The sequence below is a fragment of the Myodes glareolus genome, chromosome 19 (genome assembly GCF_982192425.1).
Source record: "Myodes glareolus chromosome 19, mMyoGla1.1, whole genome shotgun sequence".
NCBI classification, from domain to species: Eukaryota; Metazoa; Chordata; class Mammalia; order Rodentia; family Cricetidae; genus Myodes; species Myodes glareolus.
The window spans coordinates 43,390,918-43,417,223 of NC_142044.1; the positions used below are offsets into that span (position 1 = coordinate 43,390,918).

At 42.0% G+C, this 26,306-nt stretch overlaps 1 protein-coding gene across 6 annotated transcripts in view; it reads left to right on the top strand.

The window, feature by feature from the left end:
* The window catches only part of LOC125407201 (putative sperm motility kinase W), a 35,551-nt gene that overhangs the window by 8,561 nt on the left and 684 nt on the right, over positions 1-26,306 (top strand). For 2 of the 6 annotated variants that reach the window (XM_087899050.1, XM_087899052.1), the window contains exons 2-8: positions 18,005-19,567; positions 19,973-20,379; positions 22,074-22,208; positions 22,387-23,379; positions 23,509-23,641; positions 24,593-24,775; positions 25,202-25,270. In XM_087899050.1, coding sequence (XP_087755176.1) covers positions 18,063-19,567; positions 19,973-19,994 — 1,527 coding nt within the window. In that variant the 5' untranslated portion in view covers positions 18,005-18,062 and the 3' untranslated portion in view covers positions 19,995-20,379; positions 22,074-22,208; positions 22,387-23,379; ... (1 more) ...; positions 24,593-24,775; positions 25,202-25,270. Of the gene's footprint in view, positions 1-13,657; positions 13,748-18,004; positions 19,568-19,972; positions 20,380-22,073; positions 22,209-22,386; positions 23,380-23,508; positions 23,642-24,592; positions 24,776-25,201; positions 25,271-26,306 lie in introns of those variants that run through there. The other 4 variants (XM_087899053.1, XM_087899051.1, XM_087899054.1 and 1 more) reach the window with 4 other exon arrangements.

The window sequence follows — 26,306 nt, forward strand, 5'->3', positions numbered from 1 at the left end:
TCCGCCATTGGTGTTTTCCAGAAGAAGAAGATAATGGATGATTTTTTTTGATGTGTTCTTGAATTCGGTTTGCCAGGGTTTTATTAAGAATTTTTGGATCAATGTTCAGAGTGAGATTGGTCTATAATCCTGTTGCTTGGTTGAGTTTTTGTGCTGTTTTGGTATCAGAGTCACTGTAGCTTCATAAAAAGAGTTTGGCAATAACTCTTCTGTTTCTATTATGTGGAATACATTGAGGAGTATAGGTATTACCTTTTCTTTGAAGTTCTGGTAGATTTCTGCACTAAAACCATCTGGCCCTGAACTTTTTCGGTTGGGAGAATTTTGATGACAGCTTCTATTTCCTTGCAACTTATAGGTCTATTTAAATTGCTCACCTGGTCTTGATTTAATTGTGTTATATGATACTTATCTAAATAAATGTCTCTTTCTTTTATATTTTCCAATTCTGTGGCAAAGAGGCTTTTAAAGTAAGACCTAACGATCCTCTCAGTTTCCTAAGTGTCTGTTGTTATGTCCCCCTTTTCATTCCTGATTTTGTTAATTTTGGTTTTCTCTCTCTGCCTTTTGATTAATTTGGATAAGGGTTTGTCAATCTTGTTGATCTTCTCAAAGAACAAGCTCTTTATTTCACTGATCCTTTGTATTGTTTTCTGTGTTTCTATTTTGTTGATTTCAGCCCTCAGTTTGATTATTTCCAGTCTTCTACTCCTCCTGGGTGAGTCTGCTTCTTTTTTTCTAGAGCTTTCAGGTGTGCTATTATGTCGCCAATGTGAGCTTTCTCCTTTTTCTTTTATGTGTGCACTTTCCTCTTAGCACTGCTTTCATAGTGTCCCATAGGTTTGGATATGTTGTGTCTTTATTTTCATTGAATTCAAGGAAGACTTTAATTTCTTTCTTTATTTCTTCCTTGACCCAGGGGTGGTTCAGTAGTTGACTGTTCAGTTTCCATGAGTTTGTAGGCTTTCTGGGGATAGTATTGTTGTTAAATTCTACCTTTACTCCATGGTGATCCGATAAGACACAGGTGGTTACTAGAATTTTTTTGTATCTGTGGATGTTTGCTTTGTTACTGAGTATGTGATCCATTTTTGAGATGGCACCATGAGGTGCTGAGAAGAAGGTATATTTTTTGCTGTTTGGGTGGAATGTTCTTTGGATGTTTGTTAAGTCCATTTGATTCATTACATATGTTTGTTCTCTTGTTTCTTTGCTAAATTTCTGTCTGGTAACCTGTCCATTGATGAGAGAGGAGTGTTGAAATCTCCTACTATTGGTGTTTGGTGTTTAATGTGTGAGTTTAGTTTTAGTAATGTTTCTTTTACATATGTGGGTGTTTTTACATTAGGGGTATAGATATTCAGTACTGAGACTCTATTTTGATGAATTATTCCTGTTATGAGTATAAAGTGTCCTTCTTCATCTCTTCTGATTGATTTTTTTAAAATCAATTTTGTTAGATATTAGGACAGCCACACCTGCTTATTTCTTAGGTCCATTTGATTGGAAAACCTTTTTCCAACCCTTTATTCTGAAGTAGTGTTTGTCTTTGAGGTTGAGGTCTGTTTCTTGTAAACAGCAGAAGGTTGGATTCTGTTTTTGTATCTATTCTCTTATCCTGTGCCATTTTATAGGTGAAATGAGTCCATTGATATTAAGTGATATTAATTACCAGTGGTGGTTAACTCTGGTTATTTATTTTTATAAATTTATTTATTTATTAAAAATTTCCATCTCCTCCCCTCCTCCCATTTTCCTCCTACTTCCCCCATTCCCTCTCCTGCTTCCTCTCCTGTCCTAAGAGCAGTCAGGGTTCCCTACCCTGTGGGAAGGCCAAGGTCCTCGCCTGCCCATCCAGGTCTAGGAAGGTGAGCATCCAAACAAACTAGGCTCCCACAAAGCCAGTCCATGCAGTAGAATCAAAACCCAGTGCTATTGTCCTTGACTTCTCAGTCAGCCCTTATTGTCAGCCTTTTTCTCCCCATCTCCCCTTACCCCAACTCATCCCCACCCCCTTGCTCCCAACTTTTGCCCAGCGATCTTGTCTACTTCCAATATCCAGGAGGATAAATATATGTTTTTCTTTGAATTCACCTTCTTATTTAGCTTCTCTAGGGTCATGAACTATAGGCTCACTGTCCTTTGTTTATTGCTAGAATCCACTTATGAGTGAGTAAATATCATATTCCTCTTTTTGGGTCTGGGTTATCTCACTCAGTAAAGTGTTTTTTATTTCCATCCATGTTCATGCAAAAGTGAAGATGTCATTGTGTTTTACCACTGAGTAAAACTCTAAAGTGTATATTGCCACAACTTTATACATTCTTCTATTGAGGGGCACCTAGGTTGTTTCTAGGTTCTGGCTGTTACAAAGAGTGCTACTATGAACATAGTTGAACAAATGCTTTTGTAGTATGATTGGGCATCCCTTGGGTATATTTCCAAGAGTGGAATTGTGGGATCTTGAGGTAGGTAGACTACCAGTTTCCTGAGAAACCACCACACTGATTTCCAAAGCGGTTGCACAAGTTTGCATTCCCACCAACGATGGATGTGTGTTCTCCTTACTCCACAACCTCTCCAGCACAGGCTATTATGGGTATTTTTGATTTTAGACATTCTGATAGGTATAAGATGGTATCTCAAAGTTGTTTTGATTTGTATTTCCCTAATCTCTAAGGAGGTTAAGTATGACCTTAAGTGTCTCTTGGTCATTTGAACTTCTTCTGTTGAGAATTCTCTGTTCAGTTCAGCATCCCATTTTTAAAATGTGTTAATTAGAGTTTTAATGTCTAGTTTCTTGATTTCTTCATATATTTTGAAGTTCAGACCTTTGTCTGATGCTGGGTTGCTGAAGATCTTCTCCCATTCAGTAGATTGCCTTTTTGTCTTAATGACAATATCCTTTGCATTACCGAAACTTCTCAGATTTATGATGTCCCATTTATTCATTTTTGCTCTTATTGTCTGTGCTACTGGGGTTCTATGTAGGAAGTGGTCTCCTATGCCACTTCCTACATAGTCATGTGTTACAGACTACTTCCCACTTTCTCTTCTATCAGGTTCGGTGTGGTCAGATTAATATTGAGGTCTTTAATCCTTTTGGACTTGAGTTTTGTGCATGGTGATAGATATGGATCTATTTCCCTTCTTCTAGAGGTTGACATCTGGTTATGCCAGCACCATTTGTTAAAGATGTTTTCTTTCTTCCATTGTTTGTTGTAGTGTTTGTGTGTTTCCTTTCTCGAGTTGTATTGATGGAGGGTTATCAGATGTCTGTGTTATTATGGGTGTTGTTCCTTGGGTTGAGGTTGTCCTTCTAGTACTTTCTGTAAGGCTGGATTTGTAGATACGTATCGTTTAAATCTGTTTTTGTCATGGAATATATTGTTTTCTCCATTGATGGTGAAAGAAAGTTTTGCTGGCTATAGTAGTATGGTCTTGCATTCATGGTCTCTTATTGTCTGCAGCACATCTATCCAAGACCTTCTGGTTTTCATGGTTTCCACTGATTAGTCAGTTGTAATTCTGACAGGTTTACCTTTATATATTACTTGATCTTTTTCCTTTGCATCTCTTAATTTTCTTTCTTTGTTCTATGTGTTTTGTGTTTTTATTATTATATGGTGAGGGAATGCTATTTTTTTGATCCATTGTATTTGGTGTTCTGTAAGCTTTTTGTACCTTCATAGGGATATCCTTAAGTTGGGAAAGTTTTCTTCTTTAATTTTGTTGAATATATTTTCTGGGTCTTGGAGCTGGAGGTCTTCTCCTTCTTCTACTCCTATTATTCTTAGGTTTGGTCTTTTCATGATGTCCCAGATTTTCTGGATGTTTTGTGTTAAAAATTTGTTGGATTTGCTGTTTTCTTTGATCAATGAGTCTATTTCCTCTATAGTATCTTCAGTGTTTGAGATTCTTCTATTTATTGTATTCTGTTGGTTATACTTGTCTCTGTATTTCTTGTTTATTTACCCAAATTTTCCATATCCAGCCTTCCCTTGGTTTGTGTTTTCTTTATTACTTCCATTTTTGTCTTTAAGTCTTCAACTATTTCCTATATCTGTTTGATTGCTTTTTCTTGATTTTTTGGGTATCTTTGAGAAATTTATTAATTTCTTCCATTTTTGTTTGTCTTCTCTTCCATTTCTTTAATGGAGTTTTCACTTTCTGTTTAAAGGTCTCCATCTTTTTCATAAGGTTACGTTTAAAGTCATTTTCTTCTGCTTCTTCTGGGTTAAGATGTTCAAGTCCAGCTCCTGGGGATCCCTCTTCAGGGTTCATTAAAGATACCACAATAAGCTAAAGGGTGTGTAGAAATATAAAGGGTAAGAAATTTACTCACAACAGGATGTCTGTCCATGTTTTTTTTTAATTCTTCCTTTTTCCCATCCCTCTTCATCCTTGTTTTAACTGTTTCAAACATTCCCAGTCATATGTACCCTTATAACCAGCAATTTTCAGGCACATCAGGTTCCAGGACTGGAATTCTGTTGCCCATAAAAAATCAGAGAAGAGTTTTCTCATACACACACACACACACACACACACACACACACAGAGAGAGAGAGAGAGACAGAGAGAGAGAGAGAGAGAGAGAGACAGAGAGACAGAGACAGAGAGACAGAGACAGAGACAGAGAAAGTGTTAGACTGAGAGATCTGTGGCTGGAAGCTCAAAGGTAGACGTGGCTCCTGAATGGAGAGTGTTGGTTAAGAAAGGAATTAAATCATCAGGGAATTCTAGAGGGAAAGGTTAGTGCACTACACCATATTTTTAAGTGGTCAGTAAAGGGCTAAAAGTTTTATTTTCAGTAAAATTTTGAATAGGGCTTAAGAGTAAAACGCAAGCAGTAATTTTCGTGAATTAAAATCACCAGTAAACTGAGGTGAAAGTGAGAATCAGGAGTTAGGAATCTTTTAAATTGTGAAAAACAAGAACAACAGCTTGGACAGGTCATGATTCTTTTTTTTTTTTTTGAGATCTGTGAATATCTTAAATGGAATGCTTTTCCTGAACCCTAAGCACTGACAAAGTTCTTGCTGATAAAGATAATTGCAGGCCAAGGCTGGTTCAGGCACCCCCTCCTCTGTCCAGAGAACAATCTGGGGATCTCTCCTTGGACCTGGGATCCCATATATTTTGCTTATCACCATAGATCCCTCACCTGGCGTTGGATGACGATACAGATGGAGGCCCGCGTTGGAGCACCGAACTGAGCCCCCCAAGTTCCAAACGAGGAGCAACAGGAGGAAGAAAATGACGAAGGACTGCGAGGGATACTATCACCCACTGATACAAGGGGTCGGATCTAATGAGAGTTTACCAAGGCCAGATGGACCGTGACTGAAAGAGCATGTGATCCAACCAGATTCTCTGAATGTGGTTGGATTTTCTGAATGTGGCTGGCCTGCAGTCTTTCCGAGAAGCCATTGACAATGACACTGGGACTGGTTTCCTCTGCATATACTGGATTTTTGGGATCCAGTCTGTTTGGATGCTCACCTTCCTGGACCTGGAGTGAGGGGGGAGGAACTTGGACTTCCCACAGGGCAGGAGACCCTGACTTCCCTTGGGGACAAAGAGGGAGGAGGAGAGGGAGGGGGGGAGTGGGAGGGCGTTGGGAGGAGGGGCGTAAATGGAAACTTTTTATAATTTAATAAAATTACTAAAAGAAAAAAAAAGATAATTGCAGGAAGGCAGATCTGTGTTTATTTAGGAGAGAGGAATGAAGGCCTGGCAGTGGGAACTTTTTTTCATGAAACAATTCTGAACTGTGGGAATTAATTCCCAAATATGTAAGAGAAAAGGAGTCAAGTACAGAGAAAATCTACAGAAAAAGACAGCCACTTTATTCACACAGCAATAATGATAAAAAGTCTTGCCTTTTAGTTTAACTTTTATCAGAGCCCTTGGGTCTGATAAGTCACTCGAAAATGGTGGCTGAGCAGTTAGGTACTGTATAATGTTGTGGCATGTAACAGGGATGGCCGTCAAGTCCCAAAGACAGACGTGTGGGATGATGCCAGTCTGCATGGAATGTTCAGTTGGTCCCTAGAACCCAGCCTTGCTTGCTGTTCTTTCTGTTAGCAGAAAAAGAGAACCATTCAACAGTTATTGAGCTTAGAGACAAGAGATTTGTCCAGGCAGTAGACTTTGACCCCAAGTACTGTTGGGAACCAAGAAGAGAACAGGGGAGTCTGCTGTGGAGAATGCTGGTGCTTCTGAGAGGAAGCAATGCTGATGGTTCCAGGTTGCATCAGGGGCTGGAGGTGTAAGAAACCATGTAGGTAGATATCCGGGTGCCAGACTTGGTGAACGCAACAGCACAGCTATCTGCATAAACAAACTCCAGGATGAGGGACTGTGCAGAGATGGGGGAAGAGGAGAAAGAAATGTTCTGCTGGAGAGAGTAAGTGGACAGAGCAGGGTCATTTAGGGGATGATCTATAGAAGGTCCCACAATCTGTCATATCAGGTCTTTCTTGCTAAAATCCACTGAGAATTCACAACTAATGTGTCGTGGATTGAGACGGCCTTGGGATGTGGAAATAGATTGAGTCACTTTTTTTTAAAAGTAATTTTATTAAATTATAATAGTTTCCATTTACACCCCTCTTCCCAACACCCTCCCACTCCTCCCCTCCCTCTCCTCCTCCCTCTTTGTCCCTAAGGGCAGTCAGGGTTTCCTGCCCTGTGGGAAGTTCAAGTTCCTCCTCCCTCCCTCCAGGTCCAGGAAGGTGAGTATCCAAACAGACTGGATCCCAAAAATCCAGTATATGCAGAGGAAACTAGTCCCAGTGTCATTGTCAATGGCTTTTCAGAAAGACTCCGGGCCAGTCACATTCAGAGAATCCGGCCACATTCAGAGAATCTGGTTGGATCACGTGCTCGTTCAGTCGCAGTCCAACTGCCCTTGGTAAACTCTCATTAGATCCGACCCCTTGTATCAGTGGGTGATAGCATCCCTCGCAGACCTTCGTTATTTTCTTTGTCCTTCTGCTCCTCATTTGGACCTTGGGGGGCTCAGTCCGGTGCTCCAATGTGGGTCTCCGTCTGTATCGCCATTCATCGCCAGATGAAGGATCTATGGTGATAAGCAAAATATTCATCAGTATGGTTATGGGCCAAGGCCGGTTCAGGCACCCTCTCCTCTGTCCAGAGAACAATCTGGGGATCTCTCCTTGGACCTGGGATCCCATATATAATCAAGTTTCCTGAAACCCTAAAATGACTCCCTTAGTTGAAATATATTCTTCCCTGCTCCCATATTCATCCTTCCTCCCTTCCCCCCATCCCGGTCAACCGAGGTTTCTCCATTCCTCCCCTACTCCCTTCTCTCTAACCCTCTCCCCTTCCAACAACTCTCCCACCCCCCCCATGCACCCAAGGTTACCTGGGACTCTTGACTATTTCCTACCTCCTGGCGGATAGCTAAATAATCTTCATCAGGTTCGTCTTCTTATTTAGCTTCTCTAGGATCACGAATAATAGGCTCAAAGACCTTTAATTATGGTTAGAATCCACTTATGAGTGAATATATACCGTGTTCCTCTTTTTGGGTCTGGCTTACCTCACTCAGTAAAGCGTTTTCTATGTCCATCCATTTGCAGGCAAAATTCAAGATGTCATTATTTTTTACCGCTGAGTAAAACTCTAATGTGTATATGTTCCACAACTTTTTTAACCATTCTTCTATTGAGGGGCACCTAGGCTGTTTCCAGGTTCTGGCTATTACAAATAGTGCTGCTATGAACATAGTTGAACAAATGCTTTTGCAGTATGTTAGGGAATCTCTAGGGTATATTCCCAAGAGTGGAATTGCTGGATCCTGAGGGAGGTTGACTCCCAGTTTCCTGAGAAACCGCCACACTGATTTCCACAGTGGCTGCACAAGTTTGCATTCCCACCAACAATGGATGAGTGTTCCCCTCACCCCACATCCTCTCCAGCATAGGCTATCATTGGTGTTTTTGACTTTAGCTATTCTGACAGGTGTAAGATGGTATCTCAAAGTGGTTTTGATTTGCATTTCCCTGATCGCTAAGGAGGTTGAGCATGACCTTAAGTGTCTTCTGGCCATTCGAAGTTCATCTGTTGTGAATTCTCTGTTCAGTTCAGTACCCCATTTTTTAATTGGGTTAATTAGAGTTTTAGTGCCTAGTTTCTTGAGTTCTTTGTATATTTTGGAGATCAGACCTTTGTCTGATGAGGGGTTGGTGAAGATCTTCTCCCAGTCAGAAGGTAGCCTTTTTGTCCTACTGACAGTGTCCTTTGCTTTACAGAAGCTTCTCAGTTTCAGTAGATCCCATTTATTCATTGTTTCTCTTATTGTCTGTGCTACTGGGGTCCTACTTAGGAAGAGGCCTCCTGTGCCTATATCTTGTAGACTACTTCCCACTTTCTCTTCTATCAGGTTCAAAGTGGATGGATTAATGTTGATGTCTTTAATCCATTTGGACCTGAGTTTTGTGCATGGTGATAGGTATGGATCTACTTTCATCCTCCTACAGGTTGACATCCAGTTATGCCAGCACCATTTGTTAAAGATGCTTTCCTTCTTCCATTGTATACCTTTAGCTCCCTTGTCAAAAATTAGGTGCTCATAGGTTTGTGGGTTAATATCCGGGTCTTCTATTCGATTCCAAAGGTCGATTTCTCTGTTCTTATGCCAATACCAAGCTGTTTTCAACACCGTAACTCTGTAATAGAGTTTGAAGTCAGGGATGGTAATGCCTCCTGAAGTTCCTTTATTGTATAAGATTGTTTTGGCTATCCTGGGTTTTTGTTTTTCCATATAAACTTGATTATTGTTTTCTCAAGGTCTGTGAAGAAGTTTGATGGGATTTTGATGGGGATTGCATTGAATCTATAGATTGCTTTTGGTAGAATTTCCATTTTTACTATGTTGATCCTCCCAATCCAAGAACAAGGGAGATCTTTCCATTTTCTGGTATCCTCCTCAGTTTCTTTCTTCAAAGACTTAAAGTTCTTGTCAAATAGGTCTTTCACTTCCTTGGTTAGAGTAACCCCAAGATATTTTATGCTATTTGTGGCTATCGTGAAAGGTGATGTTTCTCTGATTTCCCTCTCTGCTTCTTTATCCTTTGTGTATAGTAGGGCCACTGATTTTTTGGAGTTGATCTTGTATCCTGCCACGTTACTAAAAGTGTTTATCAGCTGTAGGAGTTCTTTGGTAGAGTTTTTGTGGTCACTTATGTACACTATCATATCGTCAGCAAATAACGAAAGTTTAACTTCATCCTTTCCAATTCGAATCCCCTTGATCTCCTTATGTTGTCTTATTGCTATTGCTAGAACTTCAAGCACTATATTGAAGAGGTATGGAGAGAGTGGACAGCCTTGTCGTGTTCCTGATTTTAGTGGAAAGGCTTTGAGTTTCTCTCCATTCAATTTGATGTTAGCTGTCGGCTTGCTGTATATTGCTCTTATTATATTTAGGTATGATCCTTGTATCCCCAGTCTCTCCAACACCTTTATCATAAATGGGTGTTGAATTTTGTCAAATGCTTTTTCAGCATCCAATGAAATGATCATATGGTTTTTTTCTTTCAGTTTATTTATATGATGGATTACATTGATAGATTTGCGTATGTTGAACCAGCCCTGCATCTCTGGGATGAAGCCTACTTGATCATAATGGATAATTTTTCTAATGTGTTCCTGGATTCGGTTTGCCAGGATTTTATTGAGAATTTTCGCGTCGATGTTCATGAGTGAGATTGGCCTGTAATTCTCTTTCTTGGTTGTGTCTTTGTGTGGTTTTGGTATTAAGGTAACTGTAGCTTCATAAAAGGAGTTTGGCAATGACTCTTCTGTTTCTATATTATGGAATACATTAAGGAGTATAGGTATTAGCTCTTCCTGGAAGTTCTGGTAGAATTCTGCATTGAAACCATCTGGTCCTGGGCTTTTTTTGTCAGGGAGATTTCTGATAACAGCTTCTAATTCTTCACGACTAACAGGTCTATTTAGATTGTTCACCTGTTCTTGGTTCAACTTTGGTATATGGTACTTATCTAAAAAAATGTCCATTTCTTTTACATTTTCCAACTTTGTGGCATATAAACTTTCGTAGTAAGATCTAATGATTCTCTGAATTTCCTCTGTGTCTGTGGTTATATCCCCCTTTTCATTTCTGATCCTATTAATTTGCATGTGCTCTCTCTGCCGTTTGATTAGTTTGGATAGGGGTTTGTCAATCTTGTTGATTTTCTCCAAGAACCAGCTTTTTGATTCATTGATTCTTTGGATTGTTTTCTCTGTTTCTATTTTGTTGATTTCAGCCCTCAGTTTGATTATTTCCAGTCTTCTACTCCTCCTGGGTGAATCAGCTTCTTTTTTTTCTAGAGCTTTCAAGTGTGCTGTTAGGTCTCCAATGTGTGCTTTCTCCGTTTTCTTTATTTGGGCACCGATTGCTATGAACTTTCCTCTTAGCACTGCTTTCATAGTGTCCCATAGGTTTGAGTATGTTGTGTCTTTGTTTTCATTAAATTCAAGGAAGACTTTAATTTCTTTCTTAATTTCGTCCTTGACCCAGGGGTGATTTAGTAGTTGACTGTTCAACTTCCATGAGTTTGTTGACTTCCTGGGGGTAGCATTGTTGTTGAATTCTAATTTTAATCCATGGTGATCTGACAAGACACAGGTGGTTACTAATATTTTTTTGTATCTGTGGAAGTTTGCTTTGTTACCGAGTATGTGGTCAATCTTCGAGAAGGTTCCATGAACTGCAGAGAAGAAGGTATATTCTTTCCTATTTGGGTGGAGTGTTCTATAGATGTCTGTTAAGTCCATTTGATTCAATACCTCCAATAAATCTCTTAATTCTCTGTTTGGTTTCTGTCTGATTGACTTGTCCATTGGTGAGAGAGGAGTGTTGAAGTCTCCTACTATTAGCGTGTGTGGTTTGATGACTGCCTTGAGTTCTAGAAGAGTTTCTTTTACATATGTGGGTGCCTTTATATTAGGGGCATAGATATTCAGGATTGAGACTTCTTCCTGATGAGTTGTTCCTGTTATGAGTATGAAATGTCCATCTCCATCTCTTCTGATTGATTTTAGTTTGAAGTCGATTTTGTTAGATATTAGAATGGCCACACCCGCTTGTTTCTTAGGTCCATTTGCTTGGAAAATCTTTTCCCAACCCTTTACTCTGGGTAGGTGTCTGTCTTTGTGGTTGAGGTGTGTTTCTTGTAAACAGCAGAATGTTGGATCCTGTTTTCGTATCCAATCTCTAAGTCTGTGCCTCTTTATAGGTGAATTGAGTCCATTGATATTAAGAGATATTAATGACCATTGGTTGTTGACTCCAGTCATTTTTTTGGGGGGTAATAGAGTGTATGTGTTTTCCTTCTTTGAGTTGTGCTAGTGAAGGGTCGCTAGATGTCTGAATTATTGTAGTCAGTGTTGGCAATGTTGGATTCCTTGGGATGTAATTTTCCTTCTAATATTCTCTGTAAAGCTGGATTAGTAGTTACGTATTGTTTAAATTTGTTTTTATCCTGGAATATTTTGTTTTCTCCGTTGATAGTGAACGAAAGCTTGGCTGGGTATAGTAGTCTGGGCTTGCATCCATGGTCCCTTAGTTTCTGCAGTACCTCTATCCAGGACCTTCTGGCTTTCATGGTTTCTATAGAGATGTCTGGTGTAAGTCTGATAGGTTTACCTTTTTGGTTACTTGACCTTTTTCCTTTGCAGCTCTTAATATCCTTTCTTTAATCTGAATGCTTTGTGTTTTGATTATTATATGGCAAGGGGATGTTTTTTTCTGATCCAGTCTATTCGGTGTTCTGTATGCTTCTTGCACCTTCATAGGAACATCACTCTTTAGGATGGGAAAGTTTTCTTCTTTAATTTTGTTGAATATATTTTCTGGGTCTTGGAGCTGGAGGTCTTCTCCTTCTTCTACTCCTATTATTCTTAGATTTGGTTTTTTATTATGTCCCATATTTCCTGAATGTTTTGTGATGAGAATTTGTTGGATTTGCTGTTTTCTTTGGTCAGGGCGTTTATTTTCTCTATGGTGTCTTCATAATCTGAGATTCGTTCTTCTATCTCTTGTATTCTATTGTTTATGCTTGATTCTGTAGTCTCCGTTCGTTTACATAGATTTTCCATATCCAGCCGGCCCTCGGTTTGTGTTTTCTTCACTGCCTCCATTTCAGTTTTCAATTCTTGAACTGATTCCATTACCTGTTTGATTGTTTTTTCTTGGTTTCCCAGGGTATCATTTACGAATTTACTCATTTCTTCAAACTTTTTGTTATATTTGTCTTCCATTTCTTTACTCATTTCTTCCATCTTTTTGTTATATTTCTCTTCTAATTCTTTAAGTGAGTTATTCATACCCTGTTTAAGAGACTCTATTGCTTTCATAATGACACTGTTTTCCATTTCTTCCGGAATAGGGCGTTCAAGTCCTTCTGTCGTAAGATCGCGGGGATCTGGTGTTTTTATGTTGTTTTTCAGATTGTTGGAGGAATTCTTGCCTTGGCGCCTGCCCATCTCTTCCTTCAGATGCTCTCCAATGGCTCTTCCCTCCACTGGGTCTTCTTGTACTGGATTAGGGCCCCTTGCTATCCAGGAATCACTTTGCCTGCAGCCTTAGCTTGCTGAAGGCAGGCTATTAGAACAAAGGGACTTCCTTCCCTTTGCACTCACTGCCTGACCCGGCCCATGGTGCCCACCCCGGCTGAGATGGAGGAATTTAAGCCCCGAAAGAGGGAGAGGGGAGGGGATGGGTTCCAGGCAGAAAGCTGGGATGGCGTAGCAGGAAAGAGGGATTAGCTGGGGGAAGCTGCCCCTTTGGAGTAGCCAGGGAGATAAGGATGGCGGGAATATTGTGTGTTCCCTAACCGGACTTGTGTGGCGGTCAACACACTTACCCCTCCACAGGATCAGAGCCCCTCGCTGGTCAGAAGACTCCCTGCCTGCAGTCTTAGCTTGCTGCAGGCCGGCTATCAGAACAAAGGGACTCCCGTCCCTTTGCACTCATCACCTGACCCGGCCCGAGGTGCCCACCCCGGCTGAGATGGAGGAATTTAAGCCCCGAAAGAGGGAGAGGGGAGGGGAGGGGTTCCAGGCAGAAGGCTGGGATGGCTTAGCAGGAGAGAGGCGATTGAGTCACTTTTTAACTCTATCTGTCATGTCACCTAAAAAGTAAGTGGACACTGCGTAACTATAGAAACATGTTTTAGATTGCACTAATGTTACTTGGAGAAGACAGGGCCATGTCAGGAGAATATTGAGATTACTATGCCATAGAACTAACTGTACTTTCCTACTGATGTCCATGCCATTAGTTGCTTCCATTACGTTGACTTAATTTTCTATAAAACTAAGGTTACACAATCCCTACTTCCTTCTGTTTTTTTACTTTTTCAAGTCAGGGTTTCGCTGTAGTTTAGAACCTGTTTCGAACTAGCTCTTTTAGACCAGTCTGGCCTCAAACTCACAGTATAGTGACTGGAGAAAAGATTATAAGAGAAAAAAAATATTTAAAAGTCACTATGTATTTTTGCCAAACCCTGATTGGACCATTGCATGTGACATCACCATGGATTCTAAGTGAGGTAAGTTAGACATCAGCCAATAGAAGGGTGCCACCTAACATTGGGATTTATCCCTGTTCTTCAGAGAAGCAGTTGGGTGCTGCGGGGTGAGCAGTTGGATTCAGTTGTTTCTCCTAGATTTGGACTTTTCAAAACCTGGAGGATCTGACACAGTGAGTATATTTCCCAGGTTTCTGTCTAGGCTTTTGTTATTTGGTATCTATCTATCTATCTATCTATCTATCTATCTATCTATCTATCTATCTATCTATCTATCTATTCTTACCTCATTGGTTTTGAGTTTGATTTTGTCTTTAAGTTCTTTTTCTCATTTCAACCAGTTTTCATTTTATTAATTTCTTTTCTTTATCATTTTTCCAAGGTTCTTGTGTGATTTACATATTTAGTTGTACATATTAATTGGTTTTGATGACTTCCTGTATCTGCCTGTATTGCATTTTGATCATATTTACCTGCCTCAGTTCACTTACCCACCATTTGAGTGTGACAAGAACTTCCAAATGCAGAAAGGTTGTTCCCCCTGCTTGTTCATGACCCCTAGGAAACAAAATGTGACACTTGTGTTTGTGGAACTGGAATATTTGAAGTGACACTTTCTCTTTTCCCAAGTTTTTCCTGAAAAGGCACTTCATTCTTTTGATGTCTGATTATAGGACTTACCTATAACATTTTATGTATCCTGTGCTATGAGTTTGTGTGTGTGGACGAATCCTAATGTTCCTGCATGAAGACATCTTGAACATAAAGTATGGTCTTATTAATGTGGTGCTAAACTTGGTGTGAGCTACCTCTCATTAAGAATTTTTTCTCATTAAATGTGTTCTAATCTGTGTTAGTCAATTGCATTGCCTCATACTGGGTTCTTTTTAAGTTTTATTTACTTGGTTCGAGAATAAGAGTAATGCAGCCTTCGTAAAAAAATTGAAAATATTCCTTCCCTCATGTTGATAGACTACTGAAATATTTGGAGAACATTGCTATTCAAAGTTAAGATTATAGAATCCATCAGTGAATTGTATTGGTCACTCTTTCTTGATGCTCAATAATTTCATAGTGTTTTGTCTAGTTTTATTTCCTAGACTTAATTTTTTGTTTGATTTATTATTCCACTCTTTCCTGGATTTATTTTCATTTTTTTAGGAGGTGAGAGAGGAAATGGCCAGAGGTTACAGAAGGACAGTGTAGCTAGGGCATATCTTCCCTTAAGACAAAACATTGTTAGTAATGATTGACACTCAGTGGGTATCTGAAGTTTTATTCCAACCCAACAAAGTAAGTCTCCATGAATTTCAAGGTTTCTATGAGAAAGGGAGTTGTTGTAACACCCAGAGCAGGCTTAGTTAATATGAGACCTAAGGTACATGACAGAGGGTGGGATCTGGAATTTAGGCTACTTGAAAAGTTCATTGATTTTATTCAGGGGTAGGTGAGAGCAGTATGGTCAATGTGTGACTGTGACAGCAATGACTCTATCTTGACTCCTGGGAAAGTAACGGGTGGGTTGGGGATGGATAGCAGCCCTGTCTGCTAAGGGCATTTGTACTTGAGGGAAAGAATGTGAAATGAAAAATATTTTTCAAAAGCAACTGTGTTTTTTAAAACTGAGCTTTGATTGGTCCATTGCATGTGACATCACATGGAGTTCTTGATATTAGCCAATAATAACTCACTGCCTGTACTGGTTGTCTCTGTACTGCAGTGAAGCAGTCGGTTGTTGGGAGAGCAGTTGGACTCCCATTTTTTTTCTCATGTACTTGGTCTATTCCAAAACCTGCTGTAACTGGACATAGTGAGTTTGTCTCCCAATTTTCAGTTTGGGCTCTTGGTATTTGTCATTTATTTATATATTTACATTATTAGTTTGGGTTTTAATATTTTCCTTTACCTCCTTTTTCTTCATTTCAATTTTTTTCCTTTATCGACTTCTTTCATTGTCATTTTTGGCTGTGTTCTCCTGCATATTATAAATTTAGTGATAAACAATATCTGAATAGGATGAGGCATATGATCATAATTTTGACATCTGGCTATGGTCTATTTTGATCATATTTATCTGCTATATTTCACTTTACCACCCATTGAATTTGACAAGTACCTCCCATTATACAAAGGCTCTCCCCCTGCCTGCTCATGATATGTGGGAAACAAAGTCTATGGGAAACTTTTGTTTGTGGAATTGACATATTTATAATAACTTTCTCTAGTTCCAAGCTATTTCCAGAAACAGACATTTCATTCCATTGATGTCTGATCATAGGGCTTAGTATGTTATGCTCTTTGACAATTTTGTACCTGTGGACTAATCCTTAGTGTTCCTGGTTAAAGACATATTGATCATGAAGTATGGTCTTATTAATACAGTGCTGAATTGATGTGAGCTATCTATTACTCTCATGCAGGATTTTCCAGTCTGTTAACAAGGACATCGCCTGATACTAGGATCTTTTAAAAATGTCTTAAATGGTTTGAGAATTAGGGTAATCCTTCCTTTATGGAAAGAGTTTGAAAGTGTCCCTTCCTTCGTTTTATGGACTACAGATCATTGTTGTTGAGATTGTACAAGATGATTTCTGGTTTGAAGGTTTACATCCTGGGCTTTAGGTTTGCTGTTTTATATGTATATTTAAGTTTTTTACTTTGCTTTTCATTTATTCTTCTTTCCTGCAATATGTCCTGACTGCATCTTCCTGTCCCTCCACTTCTCCCATTTGCCCCACACCATCTCTGTCTTCCTGATTCACTGTTCCTCTGTTTCCCTAAAGAAAAGGGCAGGCTCCCTAGCAATCTCAACTGACTCTGGCACAAAAAATTAAGATTATATTAAAATATTTGCCTTTGTTCCAGGGGTATATTGTGCTTATATTATTTCATTCATCATTGAATATTACACAAATCTCAGTTTTGAAAAGTCAGTCTTTATTCCCATTGGTTTCTTTTTCTCATGTAAAACACATTTTCCTATTTATTAGAGATAACAATTGTATACTATATATTACATATTGGATGCTATATACATAAATATATGTTATATGTTATGCAATATTTAACATATAATTTTGTTATTCTAATTATATAATATACAGTATGGAATATATTATGTATGATATATGCTACATATTATATTACTTATAAACACTGGGCATATAATACTATAAGCCAATTGTAGTATTATAATATAGAACTATACTAGTTTATTTTAAGAATCTATTATATTATATACTTATAATAGTCACATATTATATATATTTTACTGATACACATATAATTTATACACATTGCAAAGAAGCAATTGCATGCTACAGATTCCATACATGCCTGTACTGTACTTTGTTCATTTTTCCCTGCACTGTTTCAGTGCCTTGCTACATCATTGTGTCTGATTCTGTGACTTTAAAAAAGCTCAGCCCCTACCTTCCTCATGATCCAGAAGAGGTAGAGGAGACAAAGTAGATCCTACTTCTGTTTGTGGACCTGCATTGTTCCAGGAAAAACTATATCTAGTGTTAGCTCTTTCGTTATAACACAACCGTTCAGTAGTCCCTGTGCTGGGTGTGGACCTTTCCCCACAGTCTCTTGCTGTGCTGTGCTGTTGATTAATTAGTTTGTTTCAAATGTTACTTCAGCTCCTGGGTGAGGCCATTCTGACTCTATAGTGTCTTGCTGAGATGGAAGTGCAGTATCAAGGACTGTCATTACGGATTTCACATCTATGTTCATCAAGGAAAGGAGCCTACACTTGCTCTATTCATTGAGCTCATTTGGTGGTGGGATTGGGGTAACACTGACACAGGAATGAGTTCTGATGTCTTCCTGTGTTTTCTCTTTCTGGAAGTATGTTCTCTGACCCTGGTCTTCATTCTTCCGGAAAGTTTTGAATGATTTAGGGAATCCATGAGATTGGTCTCTGCCTTGTTTGGACCTGTTTTCATTGCCAGTCAGACTTGTTGCTTACAAGGCATGGGTTTGTGCTTTATTTTATCTTAATTCAATAGTCACACAAGCCTAGGAATGTCTTTCATATTTTCTAAAATCCTGATGTACAAAACTGTAGCATCCCTGAAAGACCCTATGAACAGTAGTTCTATAGGTTACAAGATCGATTTTCTATAAAGTAATTTGTGTCTGCTCTCTCCTGATCGGTGTTTAGGAGGGGTTTGCACTGTGACATAGTCTTGAAAATATCTCCCCCTCCCCTTCAGGGATCTCAGGGTTTTCCTTTGACGCCCACTTCACTGATTCCTACTCTGAACTTTCCTATGACTCCTCATCTACTGCTGTGGATTTGGGTTCCTCTAGTGTGTTTATATTCTTGAAGAGCATCGTTAGCTCATTGGGGATGTCAGATTTCAGGACAGAGAACTGAAAGCTATAAACTTCCTGCCTAAAACTGCACTGATTTTTTTTTTAAGCATTGTGTGACTCTGAAATTTACCACAAATTAAAGTGGTTGAAATTGATCAAAACACCATGGCCAGCAGCATAGAAGAGGATATTCTTGAACAGGATTTCAAGCTCTTACTATCCCTAGGTTGTGGTGCATTCGGGGAGGTGAAGCTGGCCTGCCACCTGCCCACTCAAACACGAGTGGCTATCAAGGTCCTTGAGAAAAACACCAACAGTGTGGCTGACATCAGCACTGAAGTAAACATCCTTCAGTCTTTAGAACACAGGAACATTGTTCGATTTTTTCACATGATCGACACCCTGACAACCACGTATGTGATCATGGAGTATGTGGCAGGAGAAGACCTGGAGAGCTGCCTCAGGGCACTGGGCTGTCTAAAGGAGGAGGAGGCCAGAGTGATTTTCCAGCAGGTTGTATCAGCAGTTCACTTCCTTCACCAGAGACGCATCGCACATCGAGACATTAAATTAGAAAACATCCTAGTCGATGCAGCAGGCAATGCAAAGCTTTGTGACTTTGGTATGGCGATTGAAATCACAGAGGGGCAGATGTTGGAGGAGATCTGTGGCTCCTTGCTCTATTGGGCTCCGGAGATCTTGGCAAAGAAACCGTACGATGGACTGGCAGGTGATATGTGGAGCCTGGGCATCGTCCTATACACCCTGGTCACGGGGCATTTTCCATATGTAGAAACCACCATGGAGGCTATGCACAGGCTCATTACCACCACAATGTGTCCCATTCCTTACCATTTATCAAAACCCTGCCATATTATAATTGCGAGATTACTCATGGTCCCCACCTGGTACAGAATAACAATCTGCCAGCTTGTGGAACGACCATGGCTGGGCCCCATTCAAGAGCATGTGCCACCTGCCACTAAGGAACTCCTTCCCAGGGTCGTGGATACTATGTGTACTATCGGCTATACCTGTGAAGAGATTGTTTCATCCCTAAAGCACAGGCAGCCAAATAACTTAACAGCCACCATGAATATAATCAAATACAAACTGAGCTGTGGAGATAGCCATATGCAAAATAAGACCTGGTTAAATGTGACCCATGCAGCTCCCCTTTGCCTACCTGTAACCTTGAAGAGAAGTGCTAGTGAACCAGCTCTTCCTACTGGGAAGAGTCACTTTCACAAAGAAGGTTTGGATGAAAGTGTCAAGAGATGCAGAAGCTGTACCACACTCAAGAGATCCTGCAGCCTGGAGGTGATGCCGTGTTCAGGTAACACAGTCCCAGAAAAAGATGCCTTTATGGCTGATGTCATCAACTCTGCTCCAGAGAACACTGCAGTCAACAGGAATTCAGTTGACAGTCTGCCTGGCAATCTCTGCTACCAGGAATCAACTCTGGATGGAACTTTCACCGGGTTTGTGAACATGGGCTTCACAGACGAACCATCCACGGGTGAAGTCATTCCCAGTGACCAGTCCCAGGTGGCACCCACAACATCTGGATCCAGGCCATTCCGAGGCTGGAAACTGGTGAGGAAACGAATTTCCCAGGCACTGAGAGCACTGTGCTGCTGCTGCTGCCGCCGTCGCCTGTCCACACCACGGTGAGTCCTGAATCCTTGTGTCAGGGGCTTCACAGAAAAGAGAGGACAGTGGAGACCTACGTGGAGTGCAGTTGGTTTGGTCACCCAGAAGGATTCCTCACTTGTATTTTCACAATGTTATTTCAATATCATTTATTAACGACAAGGTGAACCCACATAGAAGGCACAGATACTAAGATGTCTAGTACGTTAGATGATACAGCTTCACAGTTTCCTGTTCATGTAAATACCTGCAATGCTGAGCCAAAAGCAGATAGCATAGCATGTGGACCACAGGGTGGGAAGGAACGGAGGGGATTTTGGAGGAATTTCTCAGAATGAAGGAATTGGTAGGTACCTATAGCAACAAACATTTTTCTGTCAGTTACTAACAGGGATGCTTTAATGTTTCTTTCTGCTTTGAAGTGTGGACGTTGAGATGGCCTAATAGAATTCCAGCCCTGGTGAGGAGTGACTGCCAATGAAGGGGGCCAGGACAGGTCTCCAGAGTGCCAGGTCCCTCCGACCCAGGGCAACAGACTCCTACATCCATCCTCCCGTTATTGGGAACCAGCTGCGAGATTGCTTCTCCTTCAGCTTCTTCCAGCTCCAGCACTGCTGTTGTAGGAAGAGGTGGTCATAGGCACAGCTTCCCAAGGACCCTCTACCTCCCTAGCTCTGGTTGTGCTTGCAGGACGACTCACACTGCATGTAAACAGCTGACTCTACAACCAGGAATGCCTTTATACCAATCTGGGCTGCTCTCATCTTGATAACTCTAACCTCTCCAACTTAATCTGTGACTGTCTTCTGGAAAGGACGGCAAGACCTGTGTGAGTCTCTGGAGGAGGGAGACGGGTGAAAGGAGATAAAGGGACTAACTGGGAAACTGGATTGAGACAGGATAAGGGGAAATGAGAGGTGGTGTAGGACAAGGAATATAGTCTGTCCTGAGGAACTTCCTGTCAACAAATAACATGAATGAGATGGGTGTACTGACCTGTTACCGTGTCTCTGGACAAGCTAGAGTAGTAAGAAGCCTCCCCTGAAGAGCATATAGGGAGGGTCTAGGAACAGCCAGCAATGAGCACGAGAGGGCCTCCTCTGATGGGTCCAGCATGTGTCAAGGCTCACATGTAGGATGCTGCCTTGGAAATTTCATCCTGATCTTTCCTAGTGAGCTAGGATGTGGCAGAAGAAAAGGGAGGCCTATTGGTCAGTGGATTCCTATCTTCTTCAGTGCAGAGCAAGTCCTGTCTGTCAAAGTCACTTGAGAGGGACTTTGATTATTCCCTTGGTTTTTATTGAGGGAGAGTGTAACATGAGGGCTGGTTGGCTTGGGTATCTGTCCTGCCCAGTACCCCACAGCCGCACACCCCAAGGAAAATCACACACAGGACTCCATAAGATTTTAAAGCTATTTGGCCCATTAGGTTAGGCTTCTTATTAGTCCTTGTAACTTATATTAACCCATTATCATTATCTATGTTAGCCACATGGCTCAGTACCTTTTCCAGCAGGGCAGCTTACCTCTTTCCTCTCCAGTGGTCTGGGAAGAACTGTGGAGGGAGCTTCCTGCTTGCCAGAATACTCCCAGTCTCTTTGCTCCACCCCTACTTCCTGTCTGGCTTTTCCGCCTATACTGCCTGCCTGGCCAATCAGCGTTTTATTAAAATATGATTGACAGAATACAGACAATTCTCCCACACCAGGAGAGTGAGATGACCTATTTGAAATACTGCTTGAAATGTAACTGGAAGGATCAGGTCAGAATTCTGTGTCCTGTGTGATGATATGTCAGGGCTACAGGTTCTGGTGTCCTTCTTCCCATTATAGAGTCTCAGTTCCACCTCACTGCTGCCCTGTACTGTTTTGGGACATCCCTGAGTAGTCACATGCAGCATCAACACTAAAGGCCTCCCTCCCTTGTTTCATGGATCCTGTGGGACCAAGCTTCCTCAGCATCTAATACCCGGCCTCTATCAACAGGAGAGAGTTGCACACAGGATTCAGGCTCAGTCCCCTGTGATCTCTCCATCTCCTCCAAACTGCTTTCTGACTGTCTTTAGGAAGAACTACAGGAAGCATAAACACAGTGGGGGAAGGGAGTAATGCGGGATGACCAGGGGAAAGGGAGGTGGAGAGGTAAAGAGGAAATGAGAGGACCTGTAGAGAGAGGGCTAGAGTCTGTCCTGAGGAGCTGGCCTGGATATCAATCAGGAGAAAAGAAGGTTTTGCTGGGCAGGGGTCTTGAAGAAGTAAGACCAGGAACAAATGTCTCCCGCAGAGCAGAGTGGGAACTGTGGTTTCTTGCCAGCCATGAGGAGGAAAGTCTCTGCTCTGAAGGTTTCTGGCTTTGCCAAGGTAGAAAAGTGTGAGGCGGTCTTGGAAAGGCCTTTTGACCGTGGCTACTGATGGAGGGTTTCTCAGGACAGAAGGATGCTCCATCATAATTGGAGTCCTCCCCCAGTCCTATCTGACATGACCTACGGCAGGTCTGATGACATCTGTGTCTTTGTCTTCACAGGCTCCTTCATCCAGGCTTTCCATGCTGCCTCTGATCGCCTGATCCAAGAATCTGGCATCATTTTCCCTTCTCACAGAGGGATTTATAACTTGCATTAGACCGCACATTACCATTGTTCTGCTCCAGCGTGGGAATGTAAGTACGTCATGTCAAGTCTGACTTTGAGTTCTGCCCCCTCAAGGGGACTTCTCTATGACCAATGCCCACCATAGGAGCATGTGTACAAGGAAACCTTGGTAGTCATGGAGCTCCTGGTGACAGCCAGTGGTGCAGTGTGAACACTGGTGAGTGTGGGATCTGAACTGTTTTCCAGGACACCTTCCAGGTAGGGAGCAGCTTGCTGAGATGCCAAGGGGAACCGAACTCAGTGGGTAATCCAGGGCCCTATCTGTGTGCATCATCCCCTGAAGGTAAGACTGAGTGCAGTGAGTATCTGTGTGTGGTAGAAGAGGAGTTTCTGAAGCCTGGTCCTGATGTCATGAAGAAAAGGATCCCATGAGGTGGCCTCTGCCAGACCCCTAACACAGAGGGAAAGTTATCATTGACTCACTTGACGGAAGAGCAATGGGAGGCTGAGAGACTGGAGGTGTGGCAAGGGAGGAACCATCTTCTCTGTTGTACTTGGCATCCGGCTTCCATTCTGACCATCTGAACTTTTAGCAAACACTGGTGAATATTGAAGGTTTGACCTGATCTTCATCCCAGCAGGACAACAGCCAGCTTGTGCGGTCACATACTTTCTAGAACCCTGACCATCTGGTGAGCCCCAGAACAAAACATTCAGAGAACAAAAAGCAGCTTGATTAGGGGGGTGAGAGCTACTTTAATTTATGGGCATCAACTGGGGTCAGGACTTGTTTCTGTTGCTTATCAGTGAAGCCAGGACTGTGAAATAGTTGAGTGTTCTGTTGAATTCTGCAAATGAGATAGGGAAATTTCCTGAATCCGCATTTTATATTTTATGTTTTGCGACTGAATTTCACTTATAGCCCTGGCTAACTGAGACTCTTTCTGTAGAGCACACAGATCTCAAACCCATAGAGACTGACCATGCACCCCTGCCTCCTGAGTGCTGCAATTACAGATGTACACTGCCATGCCTGGCTTCATCAGCTGTATGGTGTCAATGGTAAGTTCCTCCAAACAGTTCATGCAGAATCGTAACAGTTCTGTGCTTTTTTCATCTTGACAGGGTCAGGACTGAACTGAAGGTACTTTCATCTAGGATGGACTAGGAACAGGGGGCAAAGTCCAAACCTAACCTTCAGAATAGAAGTCTATGTCCAGCATGAACGGAAACTTGGAGGTAAGGAGTGTCATCAGGAGTTCTTGTGTGGACACAAGGCAGTAGGCTGGGGACATGTGCCATTGCTGATACATCCTTGGAATCAAGGCACAGAATATTAAATTCTATGCACCAACCATGTTTTTACAGAATCTACCACTGAAATCTCAGAACAAGTCATATGACTTCATGCTGACCAATCAGCAGAATCCGGATCGGTTTCCTGGTGTGACTGACTGAGTTCTCTCCATTTGGGCCTTGAGAACAAGGCTGAGGACTCAAGGTTTGTCACTGAGACACTGGGCTCCTGTCTTGTGATTTGAAGTCAGAGCTTTCACTCTAAGGACACCAGTGCTAGAGGCAGCGCATGAAGTCACAATTTCTAGATAGGAGCTTCCAGCCCTACTCATCAAACACACAGAGAGAGTCCACTTGGCTGCTGGTTTCCACGGCTGGACTTGCTCATGGATGTCCCATTGATTTCTTTGCGTGTCAAAACCAGTTTGGGTTGGTTTTTTGGCCATTGAACCATCTTCATTCTTGCTGGCTAATGGGGATCCCAGAGCTGCCGGAGTCCTGATACTGAACCAACTAGGACTCTGAAGCACACACTGGATTCTCCGTGAGGGTAGAGATGATCATTCCCCTTCTTAACATTGTGGACCATCTCTTGGGGACTACTGTCCTACTCCATGTCCTCAGTGTTCTGTCATTCATGTTCTGGCCCCTACAGACCTCCAGACTTTCCATATGAGAGAAAACAGACCTCTTTGGCTTTTGGGACTTGTTTGTCACACATAATGCAGAAATATTAAGACAGACATCAATTCTGGAAAATATCAAATTTTCTCTTGCTGCTGAGCATGTGCTCTTTGTCCCATATCTTCACTAAGTTATGTCATCAATTTTTTTATTTCATCCTTTTTTTGTACTTGAAACTGTCATTTGTCTTTTGCAACTGGTGCATTAATTTGTTTACCTATCTGTGTTAGTAAATTTCCAAGTCTGACATCTAAATCTCCAGACCAACACTTCTCCCGGCTTCTAAGTAAAGTGACATAGTTGAGCTGGAGATGGTGACCAGAGGATGAGAGACAGAGGCTGCAGAGGCAGCAGGAAAGAGTTTGCAGAGGGAGGAATGTGGATGGGGTGGAAGAGACTGGGGAGAAGGAGCCATGGGGAGAGGGTAGCTCAGTGGGTAAGGAGAGTGGAGACTGAGTGCTGCTCGTTCCAGATTCCCTTAGAGCCCCTCTCACGGGTCCTTCCTGTTTAAAGTGATGAGCTCTGTACATCAGGAGACACCGGGTGGAGATTGCAAGTGTGGCCTGAGACTCAGAAGCAGGAGCTCTGTGGGAATTCCAGATGGCAGGGTGCCCACTTACCCAGCATATAGGGTCTCTGTCCAGCAGAAGAGGAGGTAAGCCATCTCCCACAGGTTTCTCCCCCAGGAAACTATAGTTTTCAAGGGAATATGGTCCAGGGCTGGTCTTTCCCGGCATCCTCGTCTGAGGTGATCATGAGCCAATTCCATGTCCAAGCTGCCTATGAATGTGCAGACCCTGTGGACAAGTCTGCAGGGAAATATCTCAGCAGAACTCATTTATCTCTCTATTTCTTTATGTTTCTGGTCCTAGTGAAATATTTCTCCATGTGAAGACAAGAGAGCTTCTTCCCATCCTTCATCTCCCTCTGCTCCCTGTGGTTGTGTTTGCCGCTTTCATTTATCCCGGGATTCTTCCCATCAGAAAAGACACAGTCACACTGGGTCCAGCTCTGGTTACTGTGTTTGTGAAGAGGCCTCACTATAGGGAGTTTTATTAGAACTGTACTTTTCTCCTAACAGGCAAGTGACTGTCGGCTGGAGGAAAATGGACATCACTTTGGAATTCTGGGACTTCGCACCACCTTGAAAGTGAGTTGGGCTTACCTAGCCTTGGACACAGTGTCCAGAGGTGGGACCAGCACTCTTACACCTACTCTATACCCAGGTTCCATTGGTCTAGGGGCCAGGCCTTATTTACTTATTTACTATAGAGTTAGGACTTTCAGCTCAGCTGTCTGCTTGGCTGTCCTGCTGGGCTAATTGTTTAAGTGTTGCCGGATGCACCTGACAGGCAGATCGCAGCTCCATGCAGTGAAGGATGGGGTTGAATGACAAAGCTCATCTGAGGACTACACATGGATGAAGGCATCACTGAGTGCCATGCCTGCACAGCCTGGAACCAAGAGATGTCAGGATTCAAGAGACATCACACCAACTGAATGAAGCTAGAACCTGAAGTCCTGGAACTCAAAGCCCTTTATTTACAGCATAAGGGAGGTTTTTATAACCGACCCAAAAGAGATATCAGGTCCAGCCAGGTGGTAGACTCATCATAGGAGCAGGAGGTCAGGGCAGGGGCAACATGTTTCCAGGAAGCTAGGCCTGGGTAAACAACTCAAAACATGGAACTAGGGCTGTTTTCGGAAGCTTGGTACAAAAGAGCAAAAGGTCACCAGTGGGGGAGGAGGAGGGCAGAGGCCAGACTAAGAGATCCCAACATCTCCCCCATAACTGTAAAATAAAATGAAGACTTCCTGTCTTAGTCCATCTCAGGATAGGAGACCCTTACCCATCATTGGGAGGCCTCTTCCCAGTCTTAGGTGGGCGTCTACCTGTAGAAGTTGCCCGTTATGGGAAAATTTTCAGTGTTTCTGCAGCATTTGTAGCCAGACTTGAGGTACTTCAGGATTACCAGAGGATAGACCAAGTAACACCTGCTGGGTGACCATCTTCTAGGTCTGAATAGACCGCATGAATTTGCATAGTACCCAAAAACAAAGGCCCAAGCCCAAAAGACCAAATAGATCCAAGGAGAGTATTCCCAATCATTGCTGTACCCAACCCCCTATCTGGGCCATAGCATTCCGCCATCCCTCTGCAGATACAGGAGGTGCTCTAGTACTGT